The following is a 25,693-nucleotide window of genomic DNA, read 5'->3' on the forward strand; positions in this document are numbered from 1 at the left end:
GCTCTGGCGGGCCAGCACCAGCGCAGCACACGGAAACGCCGTTTACCTTCCCGCTATAAAGCAGTACCTATTTATCTACTTGCACTTAGGGGTGCTTTCGAACTGCTAGGTTGGCAGGCGCTGGGACCGAAAGAAGAAGAAGAGTAAGAAGAAGAGTTTGGATTTGATATCCTGCCTTTCACTCCCTTTAAGGAGTCTCAAAGTGGCTAACAATCTCCTTTCCCTTCCTCCCCCACAACAAACACTCTGTGAGGTGAGTGGGGCTGAGAGACTTCAGAGAAGTGTGACTGGCCCAAGGTCACCCAGCAGCTGCATGTGGAGGAGCGGAGACACGAACCCGGTTCACCAGATTACGAGACTACCGCTCTTAAGCACTACACCACACTGGCTTTCTGGAAAGACGGGAGCTCACCCCGCCGCGGGGATTCGAACCGCCAACCATGCGATCGGCAAGTCCTAGGCACTGAGGTTTTACCCACAGCGCCACCCGCGTCCCTTACATATATAATAAATGTTCATAAATGTACCAACCAAGCATGTACATAGATCAGCACAGGAAGACCGACCTGAAACCATTTTAACTCCCAAACTGACCAAATGTTTTCTCTGCAAGGAGGGAGGGGGGGTCAGGGAGCCTTCCCATTGTCTCAGGAATTGGGTAATCACAATATCAAAGGAATGGGCAGACTACCAGGAAAGGCAATCAGATAAGGCATTATCAGATAACTTGGCAGACAGAAAAAACAACATTCAAATTTCTGTTGTAGACCACCTTTTCTGTGATGTACGGTAAGTATGATGTTTGTGGGGGGTGGTCTTGGGTTACACCCCTTCTGTGATGTATGTATGATGTATGGAGGGGTGGTCTTGAGCTCCAGGGCAAGGAATTTAAAATGTCTATAAAAGGGCAGGCACACCTGAGTTCAGGGTCCTCCTCCTTTCCTGCGTGTGAGGGGAGCACCCTGTTGCAACAGATCAATAAAGATCAGGCTTACTAGCTGCTTTGCTTCTCAATATTCTCTGGTTGGCCTCTGTTATTTTCTCCTACCAATAGGGAACCCACTTAAGGAAGGGAAGATTTTGTTTACAACACGTTGAATCAAACCTGTTGGTTCTTCTAGCTCAATGTTGCCTACACTGACTTTCAGCAATGGCTCTCAAGGGTTCCAGGCAGGGGAGATTTCCAGGCCCACCTGGAGATGCTGCCAGCGGGGATTGAACCGGGGACCTTCCTCATGCCAAGCAGGTGCCCCTAGTACCACGCTGTGCTACGGCCCTTCCATGAACTTTTCACAGAGGCCACCAATTCAAACGATGTCTCAGCACCCAGGGAACATCTCAGCCCACCTGCCTTCTTCCCCGAGACTCGAACATATCATTCCTCAGTTTTTGGGGTGTGTATGTCTGCGTGTATGTGGAGGTTTGCAGTGCTGAAAGCCGGTAGCCACCAACTGCTGGGGGACCAGCTGTCTTGCAGGGATAAGATGTCATGGATTCAAGTCAGCACCAGGAAGATTTACGAGTGACAGAGAGGGACTTTGCAATTTGGCAGTTCAAAAATCTCTGCCCAAAAAGGAAAAGGAGATGTTTGAAGGGGAGGGGGGAGGGGTTGGCTGGGGGAGGGAGAGAAACACATATGGAAATTTGTGGATTTTTATTTTTAAAAGGTCCCACACTGACCTCAGGACAAGAGCCCTCAATATAGCCTCCAGCATGCCCTCCAGCTGTTTTGGACTACAACTCCCATAAGTCCTTGCTTCATACAGCCCAACAAGCCCAGCATCCTCTTCTCACAGTTGCCTGTGGAAAAACTGGAAGCAGGATCTGAGCACAAGAGCTCTCTCCACTCCTGTGGCTTCCAGCTTCATTTGACTGTGGAAGCAGAGGACGGCCATGGTGGCTAGTAGCCATCACAGAATTGTAGCATTGGAAGGGACCCTGAGGATCATCTCACCCAACCCCCTGCACAGTGCAGAATTTATGCTGTCCCATGCAGGGACAAAACCTGCAACCTTGGTGTTATCAGCACCATGCTCTAACCAACTGAGCTCACCCCTCTACTCCATGAATTTGTGTGAAGAAGAAGAAGAGTTTGGATTTGATAGACCCATGTGGACGGTTAAAGGTAAAGGGACCCCTGACCATTAGGTCCAGTCGTGGCCGACTCTGGGGTTGCGGCGCTCATCTTGCTTTATTGGCCGAGGGAGCCGGCGTACAGCTTCTGGGTCATGTGGCCAGCATGACTAAGCCACTTCTGGTGAACCAGAACAGCGCACGGAAATGCCGTTTACCTTCCCGCCAGAGCGGTACCTATTTATCTACTTGTACTTTGACGTGCTTTCGAACTGCTAGGTGAGCAGGAGCAGGGACCGAGCAACGGGAGCTCACCCCATCGTGGGGATTTGAACCACTGACCTTCTGATCGGCAAGTCCTAGGCTCTGTGGTTTAACCCACAGCGTCACCCGCGTCCCAGAGTTTGGGCTGCAGAAGACTCTATCTATTGTTCTCACCTCTTCCTTGCCTCTTCTCTAAGTGGAAAAGGAGAGGAGCAACTGATCTAGTCCTGAGACACCACACGCACTGCTGGTGAATACACACAAATGCTCTGCTTGTATAAAAGTAAAAGGTAAAGGACTCGTAGATGGTTAAGTCCAGTCAAAGGCGACTATGGGGTTGCAGTGCTCATCTTGCTTTCAGGCCGAGGGAACGGGCATTCATCCACAGACAGCTTTCCGGGTCATGTGGTCAGCATGACCTAACCGTTTCTGGTGCAACGGGACACCGTGACGGGAACCAGAGTGCACGGAAACAGCATTTACCTTCCCACCGCAGCAGTACCTATTTATCTACTTGCACTGGCGTGCTTTCGAACTGCTAGGTTGGCAGGAGCTGGGACAGAGCAATGGGAGCTGACCCCGTCACAGGGATTTGAACCCCCAATCTTCTGATCAGCAAGCCCAAGAGGCTCAGTGGTTTAGACCACAGTGCCACCCATGTGCTGCTTGTATACAGCAATTTAACATGGGTCAACTTCTGAGGCTGAAGAAGGGCCAAAAGGGATTAGGACAGGAATGATTTAAGAGACAGATTTATAAACTTTTTTGGGGGGAGCACAATTCAAAGTGTTGGTGTTGACCTTTAAAGCCCTAAACAGCATTGGCTCTGTATACAAGAAGGAGCGTCTCCATCCCCATCGTTCAGCCCTGACAATGAGGTCCAGCTCTGAGGGTCTTCTGGCAGTTCCCTCTCTGAAAGAAGTGAAGCTACAGGGAACCAGGCAGAGGGCCTTCTTGGTAGTGGCACCTGTCCTGTGGAACACCCTCCCATCAGATGTCAAGGAGATAAAGAACTACACAACTTTTAGAAGACATCTGAAGGCAGCCCTGTATGGGGAAGTTTTTAACATTTGACATTTTATTATGTTTTTTTATGTGCTGGAAGCCTCCCAGAGTGGCTGGGGAAACCTGGCCAGATGGGTGGGGTATAAATATTATTATTATTATTATTATTAAGAAGAGGAACCAGCTGGGCCTTGGACTTGATCCAGCAGGGCTCTTCTTATGTTTTTAAGAAAGGAGAACAGGGATTCAGAGCAGGAAAGATGGAAAGGAATCACAAAAAGGGTCTAGGTTTCAACGAGACTTGGCACTGAAAAACGGCCTGGCAGGATATTAGGTTGTTTGAACCTACTTTGCAAGGTGTAATCCCATCTCCGCGATTAGGTTACCGGGAGGTGCAACGAAGCGCATCGCAGAAGGGCCCTTTTTCTTCCTGCCAGAAGATGCTTCGGCGATTGCGCCAACCCGGCCAAGGAGAAAGCAAAGTTGCGGCCGACGACAGCTTGACGGCTTCATCCCAAGGCCAGGAAAGAACTGGGATTCCTTCTCTGTGATGTCCTTGGACAAAATGTCTCTTTTCCTTAAAGGCCTTGTGGGCTCGGAATGGAGGGTGGGTAGGAGTGGCCAGGAAGCCACCAGAGAAAGCGCAGAGTCTTTTGCCTGGATAACGTTACCAGAGCTCCCCGTACGAATCCTACCTCCAAATAGATTTCAGAATGACTCAGGGTATCTGTTTCATCGCCTTAATCCTCCGTCATTCAATAATCCTGACTGCAAAGGCCTGTTTTGCTTGTCCGAGGATAACTGGGGCAGCCTCGTGGCCGTAGCCAATTGCGATGCCATCTTACGAATTCGTGGTATGGGGAGGGCTGCAAAAGCCTCCCTGGGAAGGGGGCAGCATGCCAGCTGCATCGCTGGAGCCCAAGGACTGGATGATTTCGGAGGGGAGGCGAAGGCCACTAAATGGCATTCATAAGGGGATCTGCCTGGGTGGAGTTGGGTTGAGAGATGTTGTGTTAAATCCCGAAACAACCTCAAAAACTAAACAAAACACCCCGGCACATTCTGCTCTTGCAAATTTGTGACTTTCTGCATGCATTGAATGATTGTTGTTCGTTATTCTGATGGATAATTGTGTTGAGGGTCCCTCCCCCCCGTTTACAATCAAGCAGTGCATAATTTTTGTGAAATAAATATGTCAGAAACTTTTAATCAGTTGTCTTGGTGAGATTTACAATCATTGCACAGTTGTTTTCCGACAGGGCTGTGACTCAGCAGTATAGCCCGCTTTGCGTGGCGGACGAGGCCCCCGTTTCAATCAATGCTGGCAGCATTTCCAAGCAGGGAGGGGCCACAGCTCAGCGGCAGAGCACCTGCTTGGCCTGCAGAAGGCCCCAGGTTCAATCCTGACACCTTCTACGTAGGGCTGGGAAAGACTCCCTCCCTGAAACGCTGGAGAGCTGCTGCCAGTCTGTGTGGGCAGCTCTGAGCTAGGTGGACCCAAGGCCCTGGCTCATTATAACCCAGCTTCCTGTCTTCCTATGGACATTTTACTTTTGTGTGTGCTTCTTCAAAAAATCACTGAATAAGGCGTCACGTACATCTTTTCAGAGAAATTTTGCAGCAACACTACACGGGTATATGATGATGATGATGTTTTAAACGCATACATCGCCCTTCATTACAAGATCACAAGGTTGTTCACAGAATAAACAGAATAGGGACGCAGGTGGCGCTGTGGGTTAAACCACAGAGCCTAGGACTTGCAGATCAGAAGGTCGGCAGTTCGAATCCCCACGACGGGGTGAGCTCCTGTTGCTCAGTCCCTGCTCCTGCCAACCTAGCAGTTCGAAAGCACGTCAAAGTGCAGGTAGATAAATAGGTACCGCTCTGGTGGGAAGGTAAATGGCGTTTCCGTGCCAAAAGCGGCTTAGTCATCCTGACCACATGACCCGGAAGCTGTACACCGGCTCCCTCGGCCAATAAAGCGAGATGAGCGCCGCAACACCAGAGTCGGTTACAATTGGACCTAACGGTCTGGGGTCCCTTTACCTTTACTAAAGAATTAAAACAAAAACAACAAAACAATAAAGTAGGAAAGAGGGGGTACCCCAAGGAGTTGACACCACCTGACCAAGTGGGGCAGACTCCTGGCACCCCGTCTCTTGCAGCAGCTCCCTGAACCATCACAGCCCTTGTTTATCTTGCACTTGGGAGACTCGCTTGGTGGATAGAGAAGACTGCAGTGTCCTTCTGCGCATGCCCTGAAGGCACAATTTCTGGTGGGCACAGTGGGAAGAGGGAGGCTGCCATAAGGATGATTTATGCAGGAATGAGGATGTCTTGGGTTAGCGCCTGGGTTTCCACTTGCTTCTCTTAAATGGTGGAGAAGCAATTAACTCCAGGAGGTGATGGGACGGAGCCTTCTTCTCATTCCTCTTCACGCTCATGGGGGATTGGAGACTTGAAACTTTGCTGCTGAGGAGTGGGGGTGGGGTGATTCCAAAACCCACAGCTCCCGAGGCCTTGCCTCAAAAAGAGATGTTAGAGCTGGAGAAGGCCCAGTTAAGTGCAAGCAATATGATCAGGGGGACGGAAAGGTTGCAGTGTTTGTGACTTATTAGTTTAGAGAAAAGGCAAATAAGAAGTGATGCGATAGAGGAGTTGAAAAGCTTTCTTCCTTTCTCATAATGCGAGAACTCCACTGAAGCTGAATGTTGGAAGATTCAGGGCTGATAAAATTACGAAAGGACTTCTTCACGTAGCACAGAGCTAAACTGGGAAAACTTGTTCCCACAGGAGGATGTGATAATCACCAACGCCAATGCCTTTAAAAGAGGATTGGACAGATTCAGGGAGGAGGAGAGGGCTAGCGAGGGCTCCTAGCCAGCTCTGCCCTGCAACTGAAGGCAGCATCAATCCCGAACACCAATTTCTAGAAACTCCACAATTCCGCGACTTTTCACTGAGACGCTTTGAGATTCTAGCTACTTTGCCGCTTCTAGGAAAGGTCCTTCAGGAAAGATCCCAGTTTCCATTCCTATAATGGCTCAGAAGGGACCATCTGCGCAGAGAAGTAATTTCTCCCGCCTCTCAGTTTTTCCATTAAGCCCCACAAAGGGCTTATGGATGGCCACGTGTGCCTTGCCGGAGAAGGGGGCGGGAATATTTGGCTAAAGTGTCCCATCTGGAAAATGAGATTGGAAAAGATAGGAGGCGGAATAGAAGAGGCTTCAAAGCAAACAATTGGAATATAATACGTTCAGCTCGCTCCAGAGTCCAAAATTGCATTTCTAAATGCTATTATTCCACCCCCCCTTTTAGAGAGGCGATTGCTTGCATATATATTGATATATATTTGCAAAGTAAGAGCCAGAGATCAACGTGGTATTCCTTTCCTGCATGACAAATCCAGGACTGGCTGTACTCATTCGAGGCATGATAAATGATAGATCTCACCATGTTTAAAAGCGATTAACCTTCTCTGAGGCGGGCGCGGACCATGAGAGGGGTGCCAACAGCGCTCGGCGCTCCTGTCTCCGGTTACCAGCGACGCGGGGTGGCGCCCAGCGGCAAGACAGACTGGTGCCCAGGCACCCCCCAAATTTCAGGGGTACAGACATCTCATGAGAGGCTAGAAGGACACACAGAGACCAGATCTGGTGGTGTGAATCTAGACTTGGGGTCCAATGAGGTTAAGGGGTTGCCCTCACCCTGCCCTCTTTTCTGATTCGCTGCTGGCAAGGACTCCTGCCTGTCCTTGGCTGACATTGCTTGACGCAAGCCGTCAGTGGGCTGTCCAGCAAGAGGGGGCAGTTTTTAGATGCCTCGCCCGTTCTTGACGCTCACCTCTAAAGGGATCCTGGAGAGGTGGAAACGGTTCAGAAAAGGGAGACTCCCGTAGGAGGAAAGGCTTCAGCGTTTGCGACTTTAGAGAAAAGGTGGCAACGTGATAAAATTATGCCTGGCAAGGAAAAAGTGTAACACAATAACTGGTGGACATCCAATTAAACTGAACGTTGGATGGAAGATTCGGGATATATGAAAGGAAGTCCTTCTTTGTGCAGCACAGAGTTAAACTGTGGAACTCACTCCTGCAGGGGGCAGAAATGGCCACCAACCTGGATGGCTTAAAAAAAGGGATTTGGGCATTAGGCAAATTCATGGAGGGGAGATGGCTGTCAATGCCTGCTAGCCCAATGACCATGCTTTGCATTTGGAGGCAGTAAATAAATAAATAAATAATAATAATAATAATTTTTATTATTTATTATTTATACCCCACCCATCTGGCTGAGTTTCCCCAGTCACTCTGAGCAGCTCCCAATCGAGTCTTTAAAACAATACAGCATTAAATGCTTCTGAATGCCAGTTGCTGGAAAGGGCAAGAGGGGCGAGAGCTCTTGTGGTTGAATCCTGCTTGCTGGTTTTGCTTTGGGGCATCTGACGGACCCTTGTGAAAAGAGGATGCCCACTATGCCCTTATGTTCTCCGACTGAAGGTATGTGCGATCCCAAAGCAAGAAGGCCTGGAGAGCCCTTCTGAGCTGCCGTTGATCCAAATGGGAAAGGGCTGTAAAACTGAGTGATGCAGAGCATCTGCTTTGCATGCAGAAGGTCCCAGGCTCTGTCCCCAGCAGCATCCTAAGGTAGGGCTAGAAAAGACCTGAAACTTTGGAGAACCACTACCAGCCAATGTAGGCAATGCTGAGCTAAGTGGACCAAGGGTATAAAGGCAGCTCCTATGGTGCTGTTTAAGTCAGCTCCTTATTGCAAAACCATTGAGGACTAGAACCTTGGCTTTACTTTTAATAAAAGGGCCACAACAGGGCAGTAGAGCACCTGGTTTACATGTAGAAGGTCCCAGGTCCAGTCCATAGCATCTCCAAGTAGGGCTGGGAAGACACTCCCTATCTGAGACCCCGGAGAGCTACAGAGTCAGAGCAGACAATACTGTGCTAGATGGATTGACCCGATATGAGGCAGATTCCTATCAGGTAATTTGGGCCTTTTCAAAAAACGAGTCAAGGGATGCCTTGACTGCAGACTCCTGATTTCTATTCACTGTAAGGAAACAGAAATGGGGAATCTTTTTGGTGTTATGTTGGAGGGGATGCCAGGAAACAGGGACTTATGTTCACATGTGGTGGGGGTGTAAATATGTACAGTACAATTATTATTTTTTGGCAAAGGGTGTTTAAGGAGATAACAGAAATCACTGGGTTAAAGCTGACCGAAAGTCCAGAGGTAGCATTATTATCAATTTACAAGGGGGTGGAAGGTTCACAGGCTATGAAGGACTTGCTCACAAATTTATTGACAGCTGCACGAATTATGATAGCTAGGAAGTGGAAGGGGCAAGCAGAATATAACACGGAAGAATGGTATAAAGAGGTGTGGGATATAACTATTAATGATAAATTGACAATTGCCATTAAGGTAAGATGGGGAATGCACAAAAGAAATGATTTCGAGGAGATGTGGAAGGTGCTTGTAGAATTTGTACAGTGGTACCTCAGGTTACATACGCTTCAGGTTACAGACTCCGCTAACCCAGAAATAGTGCTTCAGGTTAAGAACCTTGCTTCAAGATGAGAACAGAAATCGTGCTTCGGTGGCGCAGCGGCAGCAGGAGGCCCCATTAGCTAAAGTGGTGCTTCAGGTTAAGAACAGTTTCAGGTTAAGTACAGACCTCCGGAACGAATTAAGTACTTAACTTGAGGTACCACTGTACTGTTAAAATAGAAAGGGGTCAAACCATCACAGGAGGTGTTGAAATTTTGGGAAGTTGGATAAGTTACAATGGAATGGTCTCGGTGGTGGGGTGCACATTTTTATTCTCATTTATTTATGATTATTACTTTGTCAAAATAAAATAATAAAAACTTTAAAAAGGAAAGTGGAATCTTGGTGCTTTTAGGGGGCGGGGAAGCAACAGGGGAGATGACGCAGTCCAGCTGTGCTGCATCCTCCAGTGTCTTCGCTCTGCCCCTTCCAAGGGGAACAGAGCAGATGAAGGCAGCATGGTCTCGCAGAGCGAAACAGCAGCATTAAAAACCCATTTCTTTTCAGGTGACTGACCCAGCAGGTTCCATGTCAGCCTCCTGCTGCTCCCAGACACCCTTAACCGTTTCTGCCCTTTCCGTTGCTGCCCTCTCTCCCCAGCGAAGAGCACACAAGGCGGGGTGCAGTGGGGGCTCTGGAGGGGCTGTAGGCTTGGCCCCCATCACACAGGGTCAACATCACCCTTCTGGAGTTCCCATGCCCACATTTGGCCCCCCTGCCATACACACAAGGGGATAGCTAATGGGCTGGCCTCCAGATGCTGCAGAATTCTGACTCCCTTCAGCCCCAGCCAGCAGGGCCAGGGGTCAGGGATGAGGACGGGAGATGGGAGCCAAACAACAGTATAGTTGAACTGTGGAACTCACTTCCACAGGAGGCAGGGAGGGCCACCAACTTGCATGGCTTTAAAAGAGGGTTGGGCAAATTCACGGAGGAAGTTAAAGCTATCAGTGGTCACTATCCATGATGGTTGTGCTCTGCCTCTGCAGTGTGAAGCTTCTGAATATGAGTTCCTGGAAACCGTAGTAGGGGAGAGAGCTCCTGTGCTGCTTGTGGGTTTCCTGCAGGCCACTGTGAGATCAGGATGCTAGACTAGATGGGCTATTGGCCTGATCCTGCAGGCATTCCTTAGGTCCTTATGGAAATTATGTGCTTTAAAAGTGTGCTGGATGTGCGTCCAACAGACAGTGTGGCTCTGCTCTTTGCCAGGATCAGGCCAATAGCCCATCTAGTCCAGCATAGTCTGCCTTCCTGGCAGGATGCATGTCTGGGATGGCAAGGCAGATGAGAGCAGACCTTGCCTTAGCAAAACTTCCTTCGCGCAAGGGAATTCAGGATAAATCACATGTTGTGGTAACGGCAGTATGAAGAGGGTGCTCTTACCAAAATCTCTTTCACAGCAAAGTCTTCGAGGCCTCCGTTCCTCGGGGAGTCCAGGACCACCGGGAAACCCTTGTGGGGGGCATGGATGTAGCCAAACTCAATCTCATCCTGCAGAGGAAAAGAGAAATCAGCAAGATCTGGACTCCCTCCTTGCAGACAGAAGGTGTAAATAGGTGAATAAACCATATTTCTTAAAGCTATGGCAATCTCCGCCGTGTCTCAATTCCCCGAAGAAACATAGACCCTGGGTGAGTGCCAGGAACCCCATGGGCTCTTGCCAAAGAGGGGGACTCGCCCAACTTTTGTAACATTAGATTGCAGAGCTGCCTCCTCACAAACAGCTTTGCTTTAATCTAGCAAGCTCAGTTCCTTAATGACCTGCTGGGGATAAAAATCATTTCCTCCCCAGCTCCAAAATAAAAAATTCTGCCTGCTAAACATGCATCCTGCCAGGAAGCTGGGAGCCCACAGCTAAAACCAAGGGCATTCGATGAAGCTGAATGTTGGGAGATTCAGGGCAGAGAAAAGCAAGTCTTTCTTCGTGCAGCACGGAGTTAAACTGTGGAACTCTCTCCCACAGGACGGGGTCACCAACTTGGATGGCTTTACAAGAGGACTGGACAAATTCATGGAGGAGGAGAAAGCTGTCAGTGGCTACTGACCATGAGGACTATGCTCTACCTCTGCAGTTGGAGACAGCAATGCTTCCAAATTGCTGGGAACTGCAGGAGGGGAGAATTGCTCTTGTGTTCAAATCCTGGGTTTCCCATCATGGGCATCTGGTTGGTCACTGTAAGAACAGGATCCTGGACCAGATAGGCCATTGGCCTGATCCAGCAGATCTCTTCTTACAGCTTACCTTTACTGAAAACCTGGGAAATTGCAGTTCAGGAAATGTGGATTGGGAGCTTTAGGCTGAGTCATGTCATTGGCCCAAGTACCTTGGTATTGTCCACACTGGCTGGCAGCAACGGCTCCCCAGGGTTTAAGACTGACAACTCACTCACCTGCATCCACCGGTCCCCTCGGTTCATGTACCGTGAGCAGACTGACATCTTGCAGTTAGCTTTGCTGACCAAATTCTTGATCTCCTTTAGGAAGAGGTAATTATCCTTCACACTGACAGGGGAGGACAAAGATGGGTTAACTGAGGATGCTTTCATGGCCAGCTTGAAAGTGGGGTGGGGTGGATTCCACAGAGCAGTGCTGGGGAACAGCTGTGCCCCTCCAGATGGACAATGGTCAGAGATGATGAGAGCTGGTAACATCTTTGGGTACCCCAGGTTCCCCATTAAAAGGAGGCAGAGCTGTGAAAGGGGTAAAGGTAAAGTCCAGTCGTGGCTGACTCTGGGGTTGCGGCACTCACCTCGCTTTATTGGCCGAGGGAGCCGGCGTACAGCTTCCGGGTCATGTGGCCAGCATGACTAAGCCGCTTCTAGCGAACCAGAGCAGCGCACGGAAACGCCGTTCACCTTCCCGCCGGAGTGGTACCTATTCATCTACTTGCACTTCGACGTGCTTTCAAACTGCTAGGTTGGCAGGAGCAGGGACCGAGCAATGGGAGCTCACCCCGTGGCGGGGATTCGAACCGCCAACCTTCCGATCGGCAAGTCCTAGGCTCTGTGGTTTAACCCACAGCGCCACCCGCGTCCCTGTGAAATGTGATAATGTGGCGTAGCTAATTGGAGTGGACCCCAATTAGGCGCAGCTGCTTGAATGGAAGCCCGGCACACTTCCGCCTAGCGCCTCTGCTCCCGGTCCTCCGTCCTCCGTCAGCCACAAATGCAGAGCTTTTACGCAGCGTGCTGTTGCTCCCCAGTGTTTAGCAGATCAATCACACTTAGACATCAGTGTGTATATATTCCAGTCTTTATTCGTGCAGTAAAACAATAAAAGAGCACTTTCCTGGGCTCAGAGCGCTCATGTTGCTTCTGTCTCCTTCGGAAGCAGAGACAAACAGGCAGTGAGATAAAGCCACTCCCTCCTTCTAGTCACGCCTCAGGAATGGAGAGACGTCACTCAGAACTCCTTAACCCTGTGAGTTCTGAAACTAGCCACATGAAAGGGGTAGCTGCAGGTAATAAAGGCAAATGTTTGAGGTGCGTAGGTATGGGCAACAAAGCAAGTGAGGGTCTGGGTTCAAGGACAGGGAAGCTGTGGCCCCTTAAGTGTCATTGGACTCCCAGCAGCCAGCATGACTTAAGGGATGGTGATGGGAGCTGGAGTCCAGCAACATCTGGAGTGCTGCAGATGTTCCTCTCCCCTGAAGTTGACAAGGCCCCTGCCAAGAGGCTACCCCCGGATATCACAAACAATTCTGCCTTTTCTCCCTTTTCTCCCACTACTGCCTTCCAGACCACCTGGCATGATGCCTACAGTTGATTTCGGTTTCAAACTTTTTTCAAACCTTACCTTCAGTTCTCCACCTTCCTGCACCAGCTAGTGATTTTCTTTTTAATAACAATTCATCAAAATTCATCAGCATTTTAGGGAGAATTTCTCCTAACGCACACACGTCAGTCTGCATTTTGAACTTCTTGTAAATACACATTTTGCAAAGCAATTTCCCCTAACTGCAGCACATTCTTGTATGATATTCATTTACACTTTGCACCGGTGTATGATTTTTTTTTTTTTTTACACACAACTTGGTTAGGGAACTTCACTGCAAAATTTGGAGCAGTGAGAATTAGGGAGATTTGCTTTACAATGCGAACTGGGTCGAATGTCTTCCTGACCTCATCCTTTTGTAAAGTGTCATTAAATGGCACTTGCATTAAACATCAGTGATCGTCATAATAAAATGTTTCTCCTTTTATACTATCAGCTGCTGTTTGTTGCATCTCCCTTGTTGCTGTCGAATGCTTAGTTTTTGGAAAAAGAAACCCACCACGGACAGAACCTGAACCCCAGCCCAGTTTCAGGACGCAAAAGCTGGTTTTACAAATTCAAACCAAGCCCTGCATTCAAAACATCTCCTGTTAAGTTCCAACGCCTCCTCCTTTTCTGACACCATACCTGCAGACAAAAACGTTGACTGGCGCCAAAGTGTTTGGGGTCATGATCCATGGGGCAATCCGGAAGACTACGGTGTCTGTGAAAATTGGGGTCTGTGGAATACCCTGGAAGAAAGATGGAGCCAGCTTGTATTCTGCTACTCCAGAAGGCAGGACCCAAACCAACAGATCAAAATTACAAGATAGGAGGTTCCGACTAAACATTAGGAAGAACTTTCTGCTTTTTTTCAGAAGGATTGCTGCCTCCAACCATGGTGGCAGAGAACCACCCTGGCTAGTTGCATCTCAGAACAACTGGTGAAACAGTACGGTGCATGGGTTAATAATAATAATAATAATTTTTTACTTATACCCCGCCTTCCAAGGCCAGAGCCGGGCTCAGGGCGGCTAACACCAGTAAAATGACAATTAAAATTAAAAAATTAAAAAACAAACCAATTTAAAATATAATTTAAAATGCAGCCTCATTTTAATAGTAGCCCATAGATCAAAACCATAAGGGGAGGGAAACATAAGGGTCAGACTGAGTCCAAACCAAAGGCCAGGCGGAACAGCTCTGACTTAAAGGCCCTGCAGAAAGATGTCAAGTCACGCAGGGCCCTAGTCTCTTGTGACAGAGCGTTCCACCAAGTCGGGGCCAGTACTGAAAAGGCCCTGGCCCTAGTTGAGACCAATCTAACCACCTTGCGACTTGGGACCTCCAAAGTGTTTTCATTTGTAGACCTTAAGGTCCTCCGTGGGGCATACCAGGAGAGGCGGTCCTGTAGGTACGTGGGTCCTAGGCTGCATAGGGCTTTAAAGGTCAAAACCAGCATCTTAAACCTGACCCTGTACTCCACCGGGAGCCAGTGCAGTTGGTAAAGCACTGGGTGAATGTGATCCCGCGGAAAGGACCCTGTAAGAAGCCTCGCCACGGCATTCTGCACCCGCTGGAGTTTCTGGGTCAGCTAAATACCCTCTTATTGCACCAATGAAATGTTGCAGAATGCACTGGTGATAAAAAGGCACCAATCCATTAAACAAGGCAACCCTTTGTTTTTAAAAACTGGCTGCCCAGAGAAACAGAGGCAGCTACGGGACGTTGGTCAACAGTACAGCTTCTGTGAGGGAAGAGAAAGGTCTGCTGGGGCAAGGAAGCAGAAGGCAAAACACAGATCCATTAGGGATCCCTAGCCAGATTAGCAGGTGGCTAATAGAAGTTGCAGGCCCCACGAGAGTCATGCGCAGCATTCCAGCAGGCGAGTGAGAGAACATGAGAAGGCCGTCCAGCTTAATTTAAAGCTGGCCTTTTCTTCTAGCGGCCCCCAATTTGTGCTGCTTTGTTGGGGTGGGGGTGAAGAGGCAGGTGGGAAGGGGGCGGGAGAGATTCACACACCAAGCAGCCTCTTTGTGGCTGAAGTAGCAGACAAAGAGAAAAGGGAAACTTGAAAGCGAACCCGTCACCTGCCAAGGGAAAACTGGCACATTAACAGTGTGAAGTGAAGTGTCGAGCCCAAACATCAGCAGCTCCTTCTGCAGTTACACCATACCAGTGGCCAGGAGGAGGGGACGGCTTTTGGCTGCCTGAAAGCAACAACTTCCATTAGCTGCTTGCTAACTGGGCTGCATACTGCTGTTTAGGCAGCATGGCATAGTGGTTAGAGTGCTGGGAGAAACCAGGGTTCGAATCCCCCTTACTCGGCCATGAAGCTCGCTGAGTGGCCTTGGGCAAGCCTCTGGCCCTCTGTCTAACCTACCTCACAGGGTTGTTGTGGGGAGTAACTTAGGAGAAGGAGAACCATGTGTCTGAGCTCCTTGGGAGGAAGAAAGGTGGGCTGTGAATACGATAAATATCAGACTAACATCCTGCCCTGCCACAGCAGCTTCCTTACCCGCACAGACCTTTCACTTCCCTCGCGGCATTGCGCTGTTGATCAACATTCTGTAGCTGACGTTTCAAAGCCTTTTTGCTTAAAAGCAGCACTCGAGGTGGTCTTTAAAACTGTAATAACCAGCCTAAATGGGAACCTTACGTAACACTGAATTTTATACATTAAATTTGTGAACATCTAATAAACTTTATTATATAAAAAAAGGAATGCCCTACCGTCAGATGTCAAGGAAATAAACATCTCCCTGACTTTTAGAAGTCTACCCTGTACAAGGAAGTTTTTAATTTTCAAGGCCTTTTTGTGTTTTAGTATTTTGTCGGAAGGTGGCCAGGGTGGTTGGGTTATATGCCTAACCCTAATTAAAAAAAAGTATTATTTGAAGCATCCTCTTTGCTGGATGAAAGCATCTCCACTGCTTCCACTACACCCACCAACCCACCCCTCTTTCTCTGGCCGAACCTCAGCGACTGGCTCCAGCAGGCTGACGTTGATGGTGACGAGACCATCGAAGCCGGCGTCTGGGAAGCGGAGACCCTCGACAAAGAATTCCATCTCTGCAGACCCCCCTGTGTATTTCACAACGTGGAAGAGCTTCCGTGGCCCCAGGACGTGGATGTAGCGCTGGCCAAAGAAGGGATCTGCGGGTCAAATATATGTTGGAAATGTAAGGAAAAAGAAGGTACCTTTTATCATATGTGGTGGAAATGTCAGATAGTAAAAGCATTTTGGGAAATGATATACAATGGATGCTTGGGTTGTGAATGTGATCCGTGCGGGAGGCACGTTCGCAACCCGCAGTGCCGCTTCTGCGGGTTGCGATTTGGTGCTTCTGTGCATGTGCAAAGCGCGATTTAGCGCTTTTGCGCCTGCGCGAGCACCAAAACCCAGAAGTAACCCATTCAGGTACTTCTGGGTTTCGGCGCGTCCGTATCCCGAAAATGCGCAACCTGAAGCGTATGTAACCCAAGGTATGACTGTATAATGAATTGAAAAAAAAGCTTAAAATAACTTTTTCTAAAAAATCAGAAGCCTTTCTTTTAGGGATTCTAGGTGCTGAAATCCCAATGGAGTGGAAATCTATTTATGTATGTGACCATGGCTGCACGCATGCTATTGGCTCAGGGATGGAAAGGAGATAAAGTCCCAACCAGAGAAGAATGGCAGATTAAGATGATGGATTATGCCGAAATGGCTAAAATGACCAGAAGAATCAGAAATCAGGACTTCCGGGTTAGCGCCATCTGACTGAGAGGAACCCACTCTGTGGAATTCGGGTCATGCCGCGGCAGCGAAGGCGGAGACCCTTTAAAAATCCCAGGCGGATGAAGCCTGGGAACGTGGGATTCGGCTGACACCAGGAGCACCCCCCCTACCCTATCTCTTTTTTCTTTGATTGTCTTTTTTATTCTCTTTTGTAACCTTTATTTAAAAAAAAAAGAAATCAGGAAGACCAAAATTTTAATAAGGAATGGGGAAATTTACAATTTATCTTAAAAACCATTGTAAGCAGTTAAAATCATTAGCAGGGTTGGAATAACACTTGCAGTTTCAAGTTGAATTTTGGATATAACGGAGAGGTAAAAGATTTGGATTATTCTAAAAGGTGCAGGAGGAAATGATTAACAGTAGGACCCACAAAGGGGAGGAGGGGAGGCCAGGGGATTCTGTGGTATTTTGTTTTTATGTTGTATCTTGGATATGGGATTGTAAAATATTAATACGAAAAACCAAATAAATAAATATATATTTATTTTTTTAAAAGAAGGGATCTGTGGCGGGAAAGAAAGCGGAGATCAACACAAGTAAGGAAGAAGAACTCTGCTGGATCAGGCCAGGAGTGTATCTAGACCAGCATCATGTTCACAGGAAGCCTGCAAGCAGGATTCGAGCAGAAGAAGCCTCTCTCCTCCCGTGGTTTCCGGCAACTGGGACTCAGAGCCATCCCTTCCTCCAGCTGTGGAGGCAGAGCATAGCCATCTTGGCTAGTAGCCTTCGAAAGCCCTTTCTTCTTCCATCAATTTGTCTGATCCTCTTTTATTGCCATCCAAGTTAGTGGCCATCACTGCCTCCTGAGGCAGGGAGTTCCATAGGTTAACGCAGCGCTGCGTGAAAAGGGGCTTCCTTTTCTCTGTCCTGAACCTTCCCACATTCAGCTTACTTGGACATCCCTGAGTTCTATTGTTATGAGAGAAGGAGGAAAACTCCTTTCTGACCACTTTCTCTGTGCTATGCACAATTTTATAAACTTCTATTGTGCCACCGCTTACTTTTATCTAATTTAAAAATCCCAAATCTATCCTCGCAAGGGGAGTTTCTCCATCCTCTCTTTGATCATTTTGGCAGCCTTTTTCTGAAACTTAAAAAATATATATATTACAAGCTTTATTGAGAGATTTTATATATCAATTACCAAGTATTGCCTTCCAGGACAAATAAATGTACAGATGTTAAGCCTTGCATGCAAACATCCACATGGCAACCAAAACTGTACATGGTATTCCAAATGCGGCCGCGCCAAAGATTTGTAAAAAGTCATTACGATATCAGAAGCTTTATTTGCAATTCCTTTCCCAATGATCCCTGGAGCATGGAATTTGCCTTTTTCATGGCTGACACACACTGGGTCGACATCTTCATCGGGTTAGTGAAGGCCAGGTGCAAATATGAGTTCCTTTTCTGTGATCTGGGGGGGAATTGGGATTGGGCAGGGTCCGAGAAAACCGACATCCAAGGAGCAAGCCCACCCAACCCTGCTCTCCACTGAGGTGAAGGCAACTCCATTGCCCTCCCCCAACCCAGCTAATTAATACGCTAATTGAACGCTTGGCTCGGAAACCAGAATGTCCAGAATTCAAGGTCCTGCAACTCAATCCCAGGGAACAGTTATTTGGCAACCTGGCCACAGAGGTCTTAGCTTTCACCCAGTCACCAGACTCTGATGCCCTTGAGAGACGCCAAACAATTGATCCTCAGGACTCAAAAACAAGCAGAGTCTGTGAGGCCAGGGAGAAAGGAGGGCTCTTTGAAAGGGAACTATTATTTCAGTGCTTACTTATGTGAGATACTCTGAGCTCAACATTTTCTTGCTGGAAAAGCGAGGGGTGGGGAGAATATTACCGTATTTTTACCCCATAGGACGCACCGGCCCATAGGACGCACCAAGTTTTTTTGGGGGGAAATAAAGAAAACAAAGTTATTTCCCCCCCCCCGGCGCTTGTGGGGCCGACAGCGGGGAGAAGCGCTCTTCTCCCCGCCGCCCGCCTGCAGACCAGGTCCGGGGAAAGTGGGAGGACGCGCTGCGCCTCCCAGCTGTCCCTGGAGCTTGCGGGGCTGGCGGCCGGGAGAAGCACGCGTCTCCCCGCCGTCAGCCTCCAAACCATATCGGGAGACAGCGGGATGGCGGCGTTCCACCTCCCCGCTGTCCCCCGACCTTGTGGGACTGGCGCTGGGGCTCTCCTGAAGCCTGAAGAGCAAGAGGGGTCGGTGCGCACCGACCCCTCTCGCTCTCCAGGCTTCAGCGAAAGCCTGCATTCGCCCCATAGGACGCACACACATTTCCCCTTCATTTTTGGTGGGGAAAAAGTGCGTCCTATAGGGCGAAAAATACGGTTAATTTGTCTTTTGGGGGGGGAGTGGGAATTACTCCAGGCTCTACCCAAAGCTAGCCTGATTTCAAGCAAACCCGCTGCAGTTAATAGACTCGGCTAGCTTTATTTTATTTTTATTTTTGCATTTCAATCCCACTGTTTTCTCCAGAGGGCCCCAAGGTGGTATACATGGTTTATTCTTTGCCCCTGAATTAATCCCCACAACAACTGTGTGAGGTAGGTCCATTCATTCAGTGGACCTGCTCTGAGTAGGATTTAGGAATACAGACAAACTGTTTTATACCGAGTTAAGATTGCTTAAGGTGGCGCTGTGGGTTAAAGCCTCAGCGCCTAGGACTTGCCGATCGAAAGGTCGGCAGTTCGAATCCCTGCGGTGGGGTGCGCTCCCGCTGCTCGGTCCCAGCGCCTGCCAACCTAGCAGTTCGAAAGCACCTCCAGGTGCAAGTAGATAAATAGGGACCGCTTACCAGCGGGAAGGTAAACGGCGTTTCCGTGTACGGCTCTGGCTCGCCAGATGCAGCGATGTCACGCTGGCCACGTGACCCGGAAGTGTCTCCGGACAGCGCTGGCCCCTGGCCTCTTGAGTGAGATGGGCGCACAACCCCAGAGTCTGTCAAGACTGGCCCGTACGGGCAGGGGTACCTTTACCTTTACCTTTTAAGATTGCTGAGCCGTATAGCTCAATTATCGTCTGCACGAACTGGCAGCAATGACCCTCCAGGTTACCAGGCAAGGAATCCTTTCCAGTCTCACCTGGAGGTGCTGGGGATTCAACCTGGGCTCCTCTGCATGCAAAGCACCTCACACCCAGCCTGGCTGCAAATCCCACCAATAAGTAACCAAACAATTACCGTATTTTTCACCCCATAAGGCGCACCAGACCATAAGACGCACCTAATTTTGGGAGGAGGAAAACAAGAAAAAAATATTCTGAATCGCTGAACAGCGAAACCAGCGATCCCTCTTGCTGTTCTGGCTTCTGGGATAGCTGCGCAGCCTGCATTCGCTCCATAAGACGCACACACAATTCCCCTTACTTTTTAGAAGGGAAAAAGTGTGTCTTATAGAGCAAAAAATACGGTAAACCGCTGTGTTGCAAATAATTATCAGTAATATCCAAGGCAACACGATGACCAAGTACAACAATGCAATATCAATATACCGTATTTTTCGCCCTATAGGATGCACTTTTCCCCCTCCAAAAATGAAGGGGAAATCTGGGTGCGTCCTATGGGGCGAATGCAGACATTCGCTGAAGCCTGGAGAGCGAGAGGGGTTGGTTCCCCGCAGGGCTCCCCACGCTGCGGATAGCAGCCTGCCGCCCGGCGCACGGGACACCCTGAAGCAGAGTGCCCCGCGCGCCGGGCCGACATCGGCCAGCCCCAAAAGCTCGGGGGATAGCAGGGAGGCAGAGCGCCGCCATCCCGCTGTTCCTCGACCTGGTTTAGTTTCCCCGACCTGGTGTTGGGGGGGAAATAAAGGGAAGAAAATTTTCCTTTATTTCCCCCCAAAAAAACTAGGTGCGTCCTATGGGACGAAAAATACGGTAAACTCTTTATATAGTGTATATGGAACATTGAACAATCTGAGAAACCAAATAAACAGAAATCCTATAAATCTCTGAAAGTCACTAAATGTGCACTCTTGATGGGATTCTCTTGAAAACACAGAGCTTTGTTTTATGACGTCCAACGCTGCCGAAGTGGTCCGCAAACAGACGCAGTGAACAGTGATTCTGGATATACCCACTGTTTTGTAGAATTCTTCTTCAGCACAGCAGAAGGATACATAAATGTTTCATAAACTACTAATGAATTACTGAAACGATGACCTGCATATACATGGTAACTTACAATAACTCACTGTGCACGACGTCTGTTTGTGGACCACTTCGGCAGCGTTGAACATCATAAAACAAAGCCTTACGGCTTGTTTTCATCAGATAAGAATCTGACCCGTTGCTTCTTTCAGAGACTTGCATAGTCTTCAAAGACTTTCAGAGACTTATAAGACTTATGTTTATTTGGTTCTATGTTTTCAAGAGAATCCATCAAGAGTGCACATTTAGTGACTTTCAGAGATTTATAAGATTTCTGTTTATTTGGTTTCTTTGTTCAATGTTCCATATAGACTATAAGTAAAGGTAAAGGGACCCCTGACCATTAGGTCCAGTCGTGGCTGACTCTGGGGTTGTGGCGCTCATCACACTTTATTGGCTGAGGGAGCCGGTGTACAGCTTCCGGGTCATGTGGCCAGCATGACTAAGCCGCTTCTGGCAAACCAGAGCAGCGCACGGAAACGCCGTTTACCTTCCCGCCAGAGTGGTACCTATTTATCTACTTGCACTTTGACGTGCTTTCGAACTGCTAGGTGGGCAGGAGCAGGGACCGAGCAACGGGAGCTCACCCCGTTGCGGGGATTCGAACCGCCGACCTTCTGATTGGCAAGTCCTAGGCTCTGTGGTTTAACCCACAGCACCACCCGCATCCCATATAGACTATATAAAGAGTTTATATTGATAGAGTATATAAATAGTTTATATTGATATTGCATTCTTGTAATTGGTCATCGTGTTGCCTTGGATATTACTGCAAATCCCACCAGCCAGGCCTCTCCGACACGGGCAGCATTCTCCACTGCTCCCCCCCTTCTTTAGCCCCATCTAACATCCCCGTAACCAAATCTGGTTTTATAACCAGCAATAAAAGACACAACAAGGCACGTCGGGGGCAGAGATGTCTCCTGGGGATTAGGGGAGGCCAAACAGAGCGATGATGTCATGGACTGCAGCAAATGTCTTGTGGCCGCTGTAAAACGAGGTGATCGCCAAAGGTTGGCTTCAGTTGTAACACTGAGCATTGCCATCAACTGAGCCCTGCTCAAAGTAAGCCCACTGAAATTAATGGACATGATGACTCACTTCAGTCTGTTCATTTCAATGGGTCTATTCTGGGTAACACTCCCTGGAGAAGACCCTGATGTTGGGAAAGATGGAGGGCACAAGGAGAAGGGGACGGCAGAGGACGAGATGGTTGGATAGTGTTTTCGAGGTTACCAGCATGAGTTTGACCAAACTGCGGGAGGCAGTGGAGGACAGAGGTGCCTGGCGTTCTCTGGTCCATGGGGTCACGAAGAGTCGGACACGACTAAACGACTAAACAACAACAATTCTGGGTAATGTCTAGATGGATACAAGCTGACTCCTTTGTCAATCTACATGGGAAGATATCATTGTGTGTGTGTGCGTGTGTGTAAAGGTCCCCCTGACCATTAGATCCAGTTGCGGATGACTCTGGGGTTGCGCACTCATCTCGCTCTATAGGCTGAGGGAACCGGCATTTGTCCTCAGACAGTTTCCGGGTTATGACTAAGCCGCTTCTGGCGAACCAGAGCAGCACATGGAAACACCGTTTACCTTCCTGCCACAGTGGTACCTATTTCTCTACGTGCATTTTGACATGCTTTCGAACTGCTAGGTGGGCAGGAGCTGGGACTGAACAATGGGAACTCACCCCGTCGCAGGGATTCGAACCGCTAACCTTCCGATCGGCAAGCCCTAGGCTCAGTGGTTGAGACCACAGCGCCACCCACGTCTATATATGTGTTTGTGTTATGATGGTATAAGATAAGATAGGTATCTCTTATACCAACATTACACACACACACACACACACACACACACACACACTCTTATACCAATTCACATTTATTTGTCCATCTAGAATAGTGCTTCCAACTCTGACCAGCAGCTGCTGCCCAAAATCCCAAGCCAAAAGAGTCCTTTCACCTTGTCTGCAATAAAAAAATCCTCTGTTAATTAGGGGATGTCAGAGATTGAACATTCTGCACACAAAGCAAGTGACCTCCAACTAAGCTATGTTTTCCCCCTCTCAAGATTCTAGTCCTCATTGTGCTGAATGAAGGGCTGATTCTAAAACGTAGGAAAATGCCTTCTGCTAAGTCAAACCATGTAGCTCAGCAGTGCCTACACTGACTTGCAGCTGCTCTCCAGGTTTTCAGACAGGGAGTGCCTTTCTAGAGATGTGGCATCTTCTGAATGTCACAGAGCTACAACCCTTCCTTTAAGGCACTCTGGAAAAAGGGTTCACGGAAGTAACAAAGCCCAGAGCACTTTCAACTAGCCCTTTGTAGCTTAGCTTAACAGAAAAATGAGATCGAATGAACCAATATTTGCTTAAGTGTGATCTCTGCTCCACTTTGGCCAAGCTAGAGTTTAAGAAAATATCAATGAAAACACCAGCTGGCGAGCCTTAAGTTAGTAAGAGGGAGCTCAGAAGTTTCACCCCTTCCCTCTTTGCCCCGCTTCACAACAGATGGGGGGGGGGCTGTCCTCCTTCGCCAGAGATTTTAGGGAGCCTTTAACTGGATCAGCCATTTAATTCTTCTACGGCTCAGAGAAGCAAACAGCCAGCCTCCTTCCCTAGGAAGAACGCCGAGAGGTAACCCCGGGCCACTGAGCTTGGCTGGCTTCCCTAGGATCTCTCAGAGAGCAGCTCCTGACAGAGGCAGAGTTAGCGGCTGATTGACAAGCCCCTCTAGAGCTCCTTGCCAGGGAATGCCGCCCCTTCCCCTCGGCCGGCTCCAATTGCAATGCCTGGTTTCAGCGAGTTGTCGGTGGGCCCGTCTCTGGGCGCCAACGGAGCTACTGGAATGTTGAAGACACCAGGGTCCTTTCTAATTAGATGTGTTGACGACCCATCAGGCCTAATTATTCCCAAGCTGCTCTTTGGTACAAATGAGATGCAGGTTCGAGAATTAACGTGACATGTGCATGCGCTTTCTCGGGGTAGGGGTGGGGGGAGATGAGGTTAAAAATTGTGCCACCTATTCACTAATAATAATAATAAAATTTATTTATACCCCGCCCTCCCCGGCCAGAGCCGGGCTCAGGACGGCTAACACCAGTAAAATGACAATAAAAACATAATGGGGGTGGGGAGGAAACCAATTTAAAATACAGGTTAAAATGCAATTTAAAATGCAGCCTCATTTTGAAAGTAACTCATAGACCAAAACCATAAGGGGAGGGAAACATAAGGGTCAGACTGAGACCAAACCAAAGGCCAGGCGGAACAGCTCTGTCTTGCAGGCCCTGCGGAAAGATGTCAAGTCCCGCAGGGCCCTAGTCTCTTGTGACAGAGCATTCCACCAAGTTGGGGCCAGTACTGAAAGGGCCCTGGCCCTAGTTGAGACCAATCTAACCACCTTGCGACTTGGGACCTCCAAAGTGTTGTCATTTGTGGATCTTAAGGTCCTCCGCGGGGCATACCAGGAGAGGCGGTCCCGTAGGCACATGGGTCCTAGGCTGCATAGGGCTTTAAAGGTCAAAACCAGCACCTTAAACCTGACCCTGTACTCCACCAGGAGCCAGTGCAGCTGGTAAAGCACTGGATGAATGTGATCCTGCGGCAAGGACCCCGTAAGGAGCCTCACCGCAGCATTCTGCACCTGCTGGAGTTTCTGGGTCAGCTTCAAGGGCAGCCCTGCGTAGAGCGAGTTACAATAATCAAGCCTGAAGGTGACCGGTGCATGGATCACACTGGACAGATCAGGGCAAGAGAGGTAAGGGACTAACTGCTTAATACGATGGAGAGGGGAAAATGCCACCTTTGCTGTGGCTACAACCTGCGCCTCCCAAGCTCTTGACAGAAGGCGCTGGCACTAATTGAGCCCCCGAAAGAGATGGGAGTTGGCCCTACAACCATGTCATCCCGACCCAGTCAGAGGACCTCTCTCTTCAAAGGATTTAACAGAAGCAGAGAGATGCACCTCTTCTGCCTCGGGGGTACCCCCGAGGGTCATCTAAGTCCAGGCATAGGCAAACTCAGCCCTCCAGATGTTTTGGGACTACAACTCCCACCATCCCAAACTAACAGAACCAGTGGTCAGGGATGATGGGAGTTGTAGTCCCAAAACATCTGGAGGGCCGAGTTTGCCTATGCCTGATCTAGTCCAACCTGCTGCAATGCAGGAATCTCAATCAATGCTTCCATGACAGATGGCCACCCAACTTCTGAATTAGAAGAAGCTGGAAGAGGGAGACAGACCCCCTGCTGTGTGGTCCCAAAGAGACAGGGGGCTCGGTCAACACCCAGAAAAGTGAGGAAAGGAATAGCACAACCCCCAGAGAGTCTTCTGCCAGGATGTTGTCCACGCTCCAGGGCTCATTAGGAAAGGAACTCAAAATTAAACTGCCCATGTGAATCTATGGTGCATCCACGCTTGCCATACTGTGGACAATTCTGATCACTTCACTTCAAAAAGGATATTGAGGAAGGTTCAGAACAGGGCAGCCAAATCAATCAAGGGGATGGAGCGGCTCCCTTATGAGGAAAGGTTGCAGCGTTGGGGACATTTTAGGCATAGAGAAAAGGCGTGTAAGAGACGACACGACAGACGTGAAAAAGCCATCCTCGATCTCTTTCGTGACTTGTGGACATCCAATGAAGCTGAATGGTGGGAACTTGAGGAAGGACTTTTTCACGCAACACACAGTTAAACTGTGTAACTCCCTTCCACAGGGTCCGTGATGGCCACTAGCTTAAAGGTAAAGGGACCCCTGACCATTAGGTCCAGTTGTGACCAATTCTGGGGTTGCGGTGCTCATCTCGCTTTATTGGCCGTGGGAGCCGGTGTACAGCTTCCGGGTCATGCAGCCAGCATGACTAAGCCACTTCTGGCAAACCAGAGCATCACACGGAAACGCCGTTTACCTTCCCGCCGGAGTGGTACCTATTTATATACTTGCACTTTGACGTGCTTTCGAACTGCTAAGTTGGCAGGAGCAGGGACCGAGCAACGGGAGCTCACCCCGTCGTGGGGATTCGAACCGCCAACCTTCTGATCGGCAAGTCCTAGGCTCTGTGGTTTAACCCACAGCGCCACCCGTG

At 49.0% G+C, this 25,693-nt stretch overlaps 1 protein-coding gene and 1 long non-coding RNA gene across 2 annotated transcripts in view; one reads left to right on the top strand and one right to left on the bottom strand.

Moving 5' to 3' along the window:
* The window catches only part of LOC310849675 (protein-arginine deiminase type-2-like), a 55,822-nt gene that overhangs the window by 13,645 nt on the left and 16,484 nt on the right, over positions 1-25,693 (bottom strand). The window contains exons 5-8 of the mRNA XM_083750228.1: positions 15,634-15,795; positions 13,305-13,408; positions 11,294-11,405; positions 10,287-10,394 (exon numbers count right to left, since the gene is read on the bottom strand). Coding sequence (XP_083606354.1) covers positions 10,287-10,394; positions 11,294-11,405; positions 13,305-13,408; positions 15,634-15,795 — 486 coding nt within the window. The remainder of the gene's footprint in view (positions 1-10,286; positions 10,395-11,293; positions 11,406-13,304; positions 13,409-15,633; positions 15,796-25,693) is intronic.
* LOC310849750 lies at positions 13,742-24,327 on the top strand. Its single transcript, XR_014567054.1, has 3 exons — positions 13,742-13,830; positions 23,854-24,222; positions 24,273-24,327. It is a non-coding gene; the product is annotated as an uncharacterized lncRNA (long non-coding RNA).

The sequence above is a fragment of the Podarcis gaigeae genome, assembly GCF_964106915.1.
Source record: "Podarcis gaigeae genome assembly, chromosome: 8".
Classification (NCBI taxonomy): domain Eukaryota; kingdom Metazoa; phylum Chordata; class Lepidosauria; order Squamata; family Lacertidae; genus Podarcis; species Podarcis gaigeae.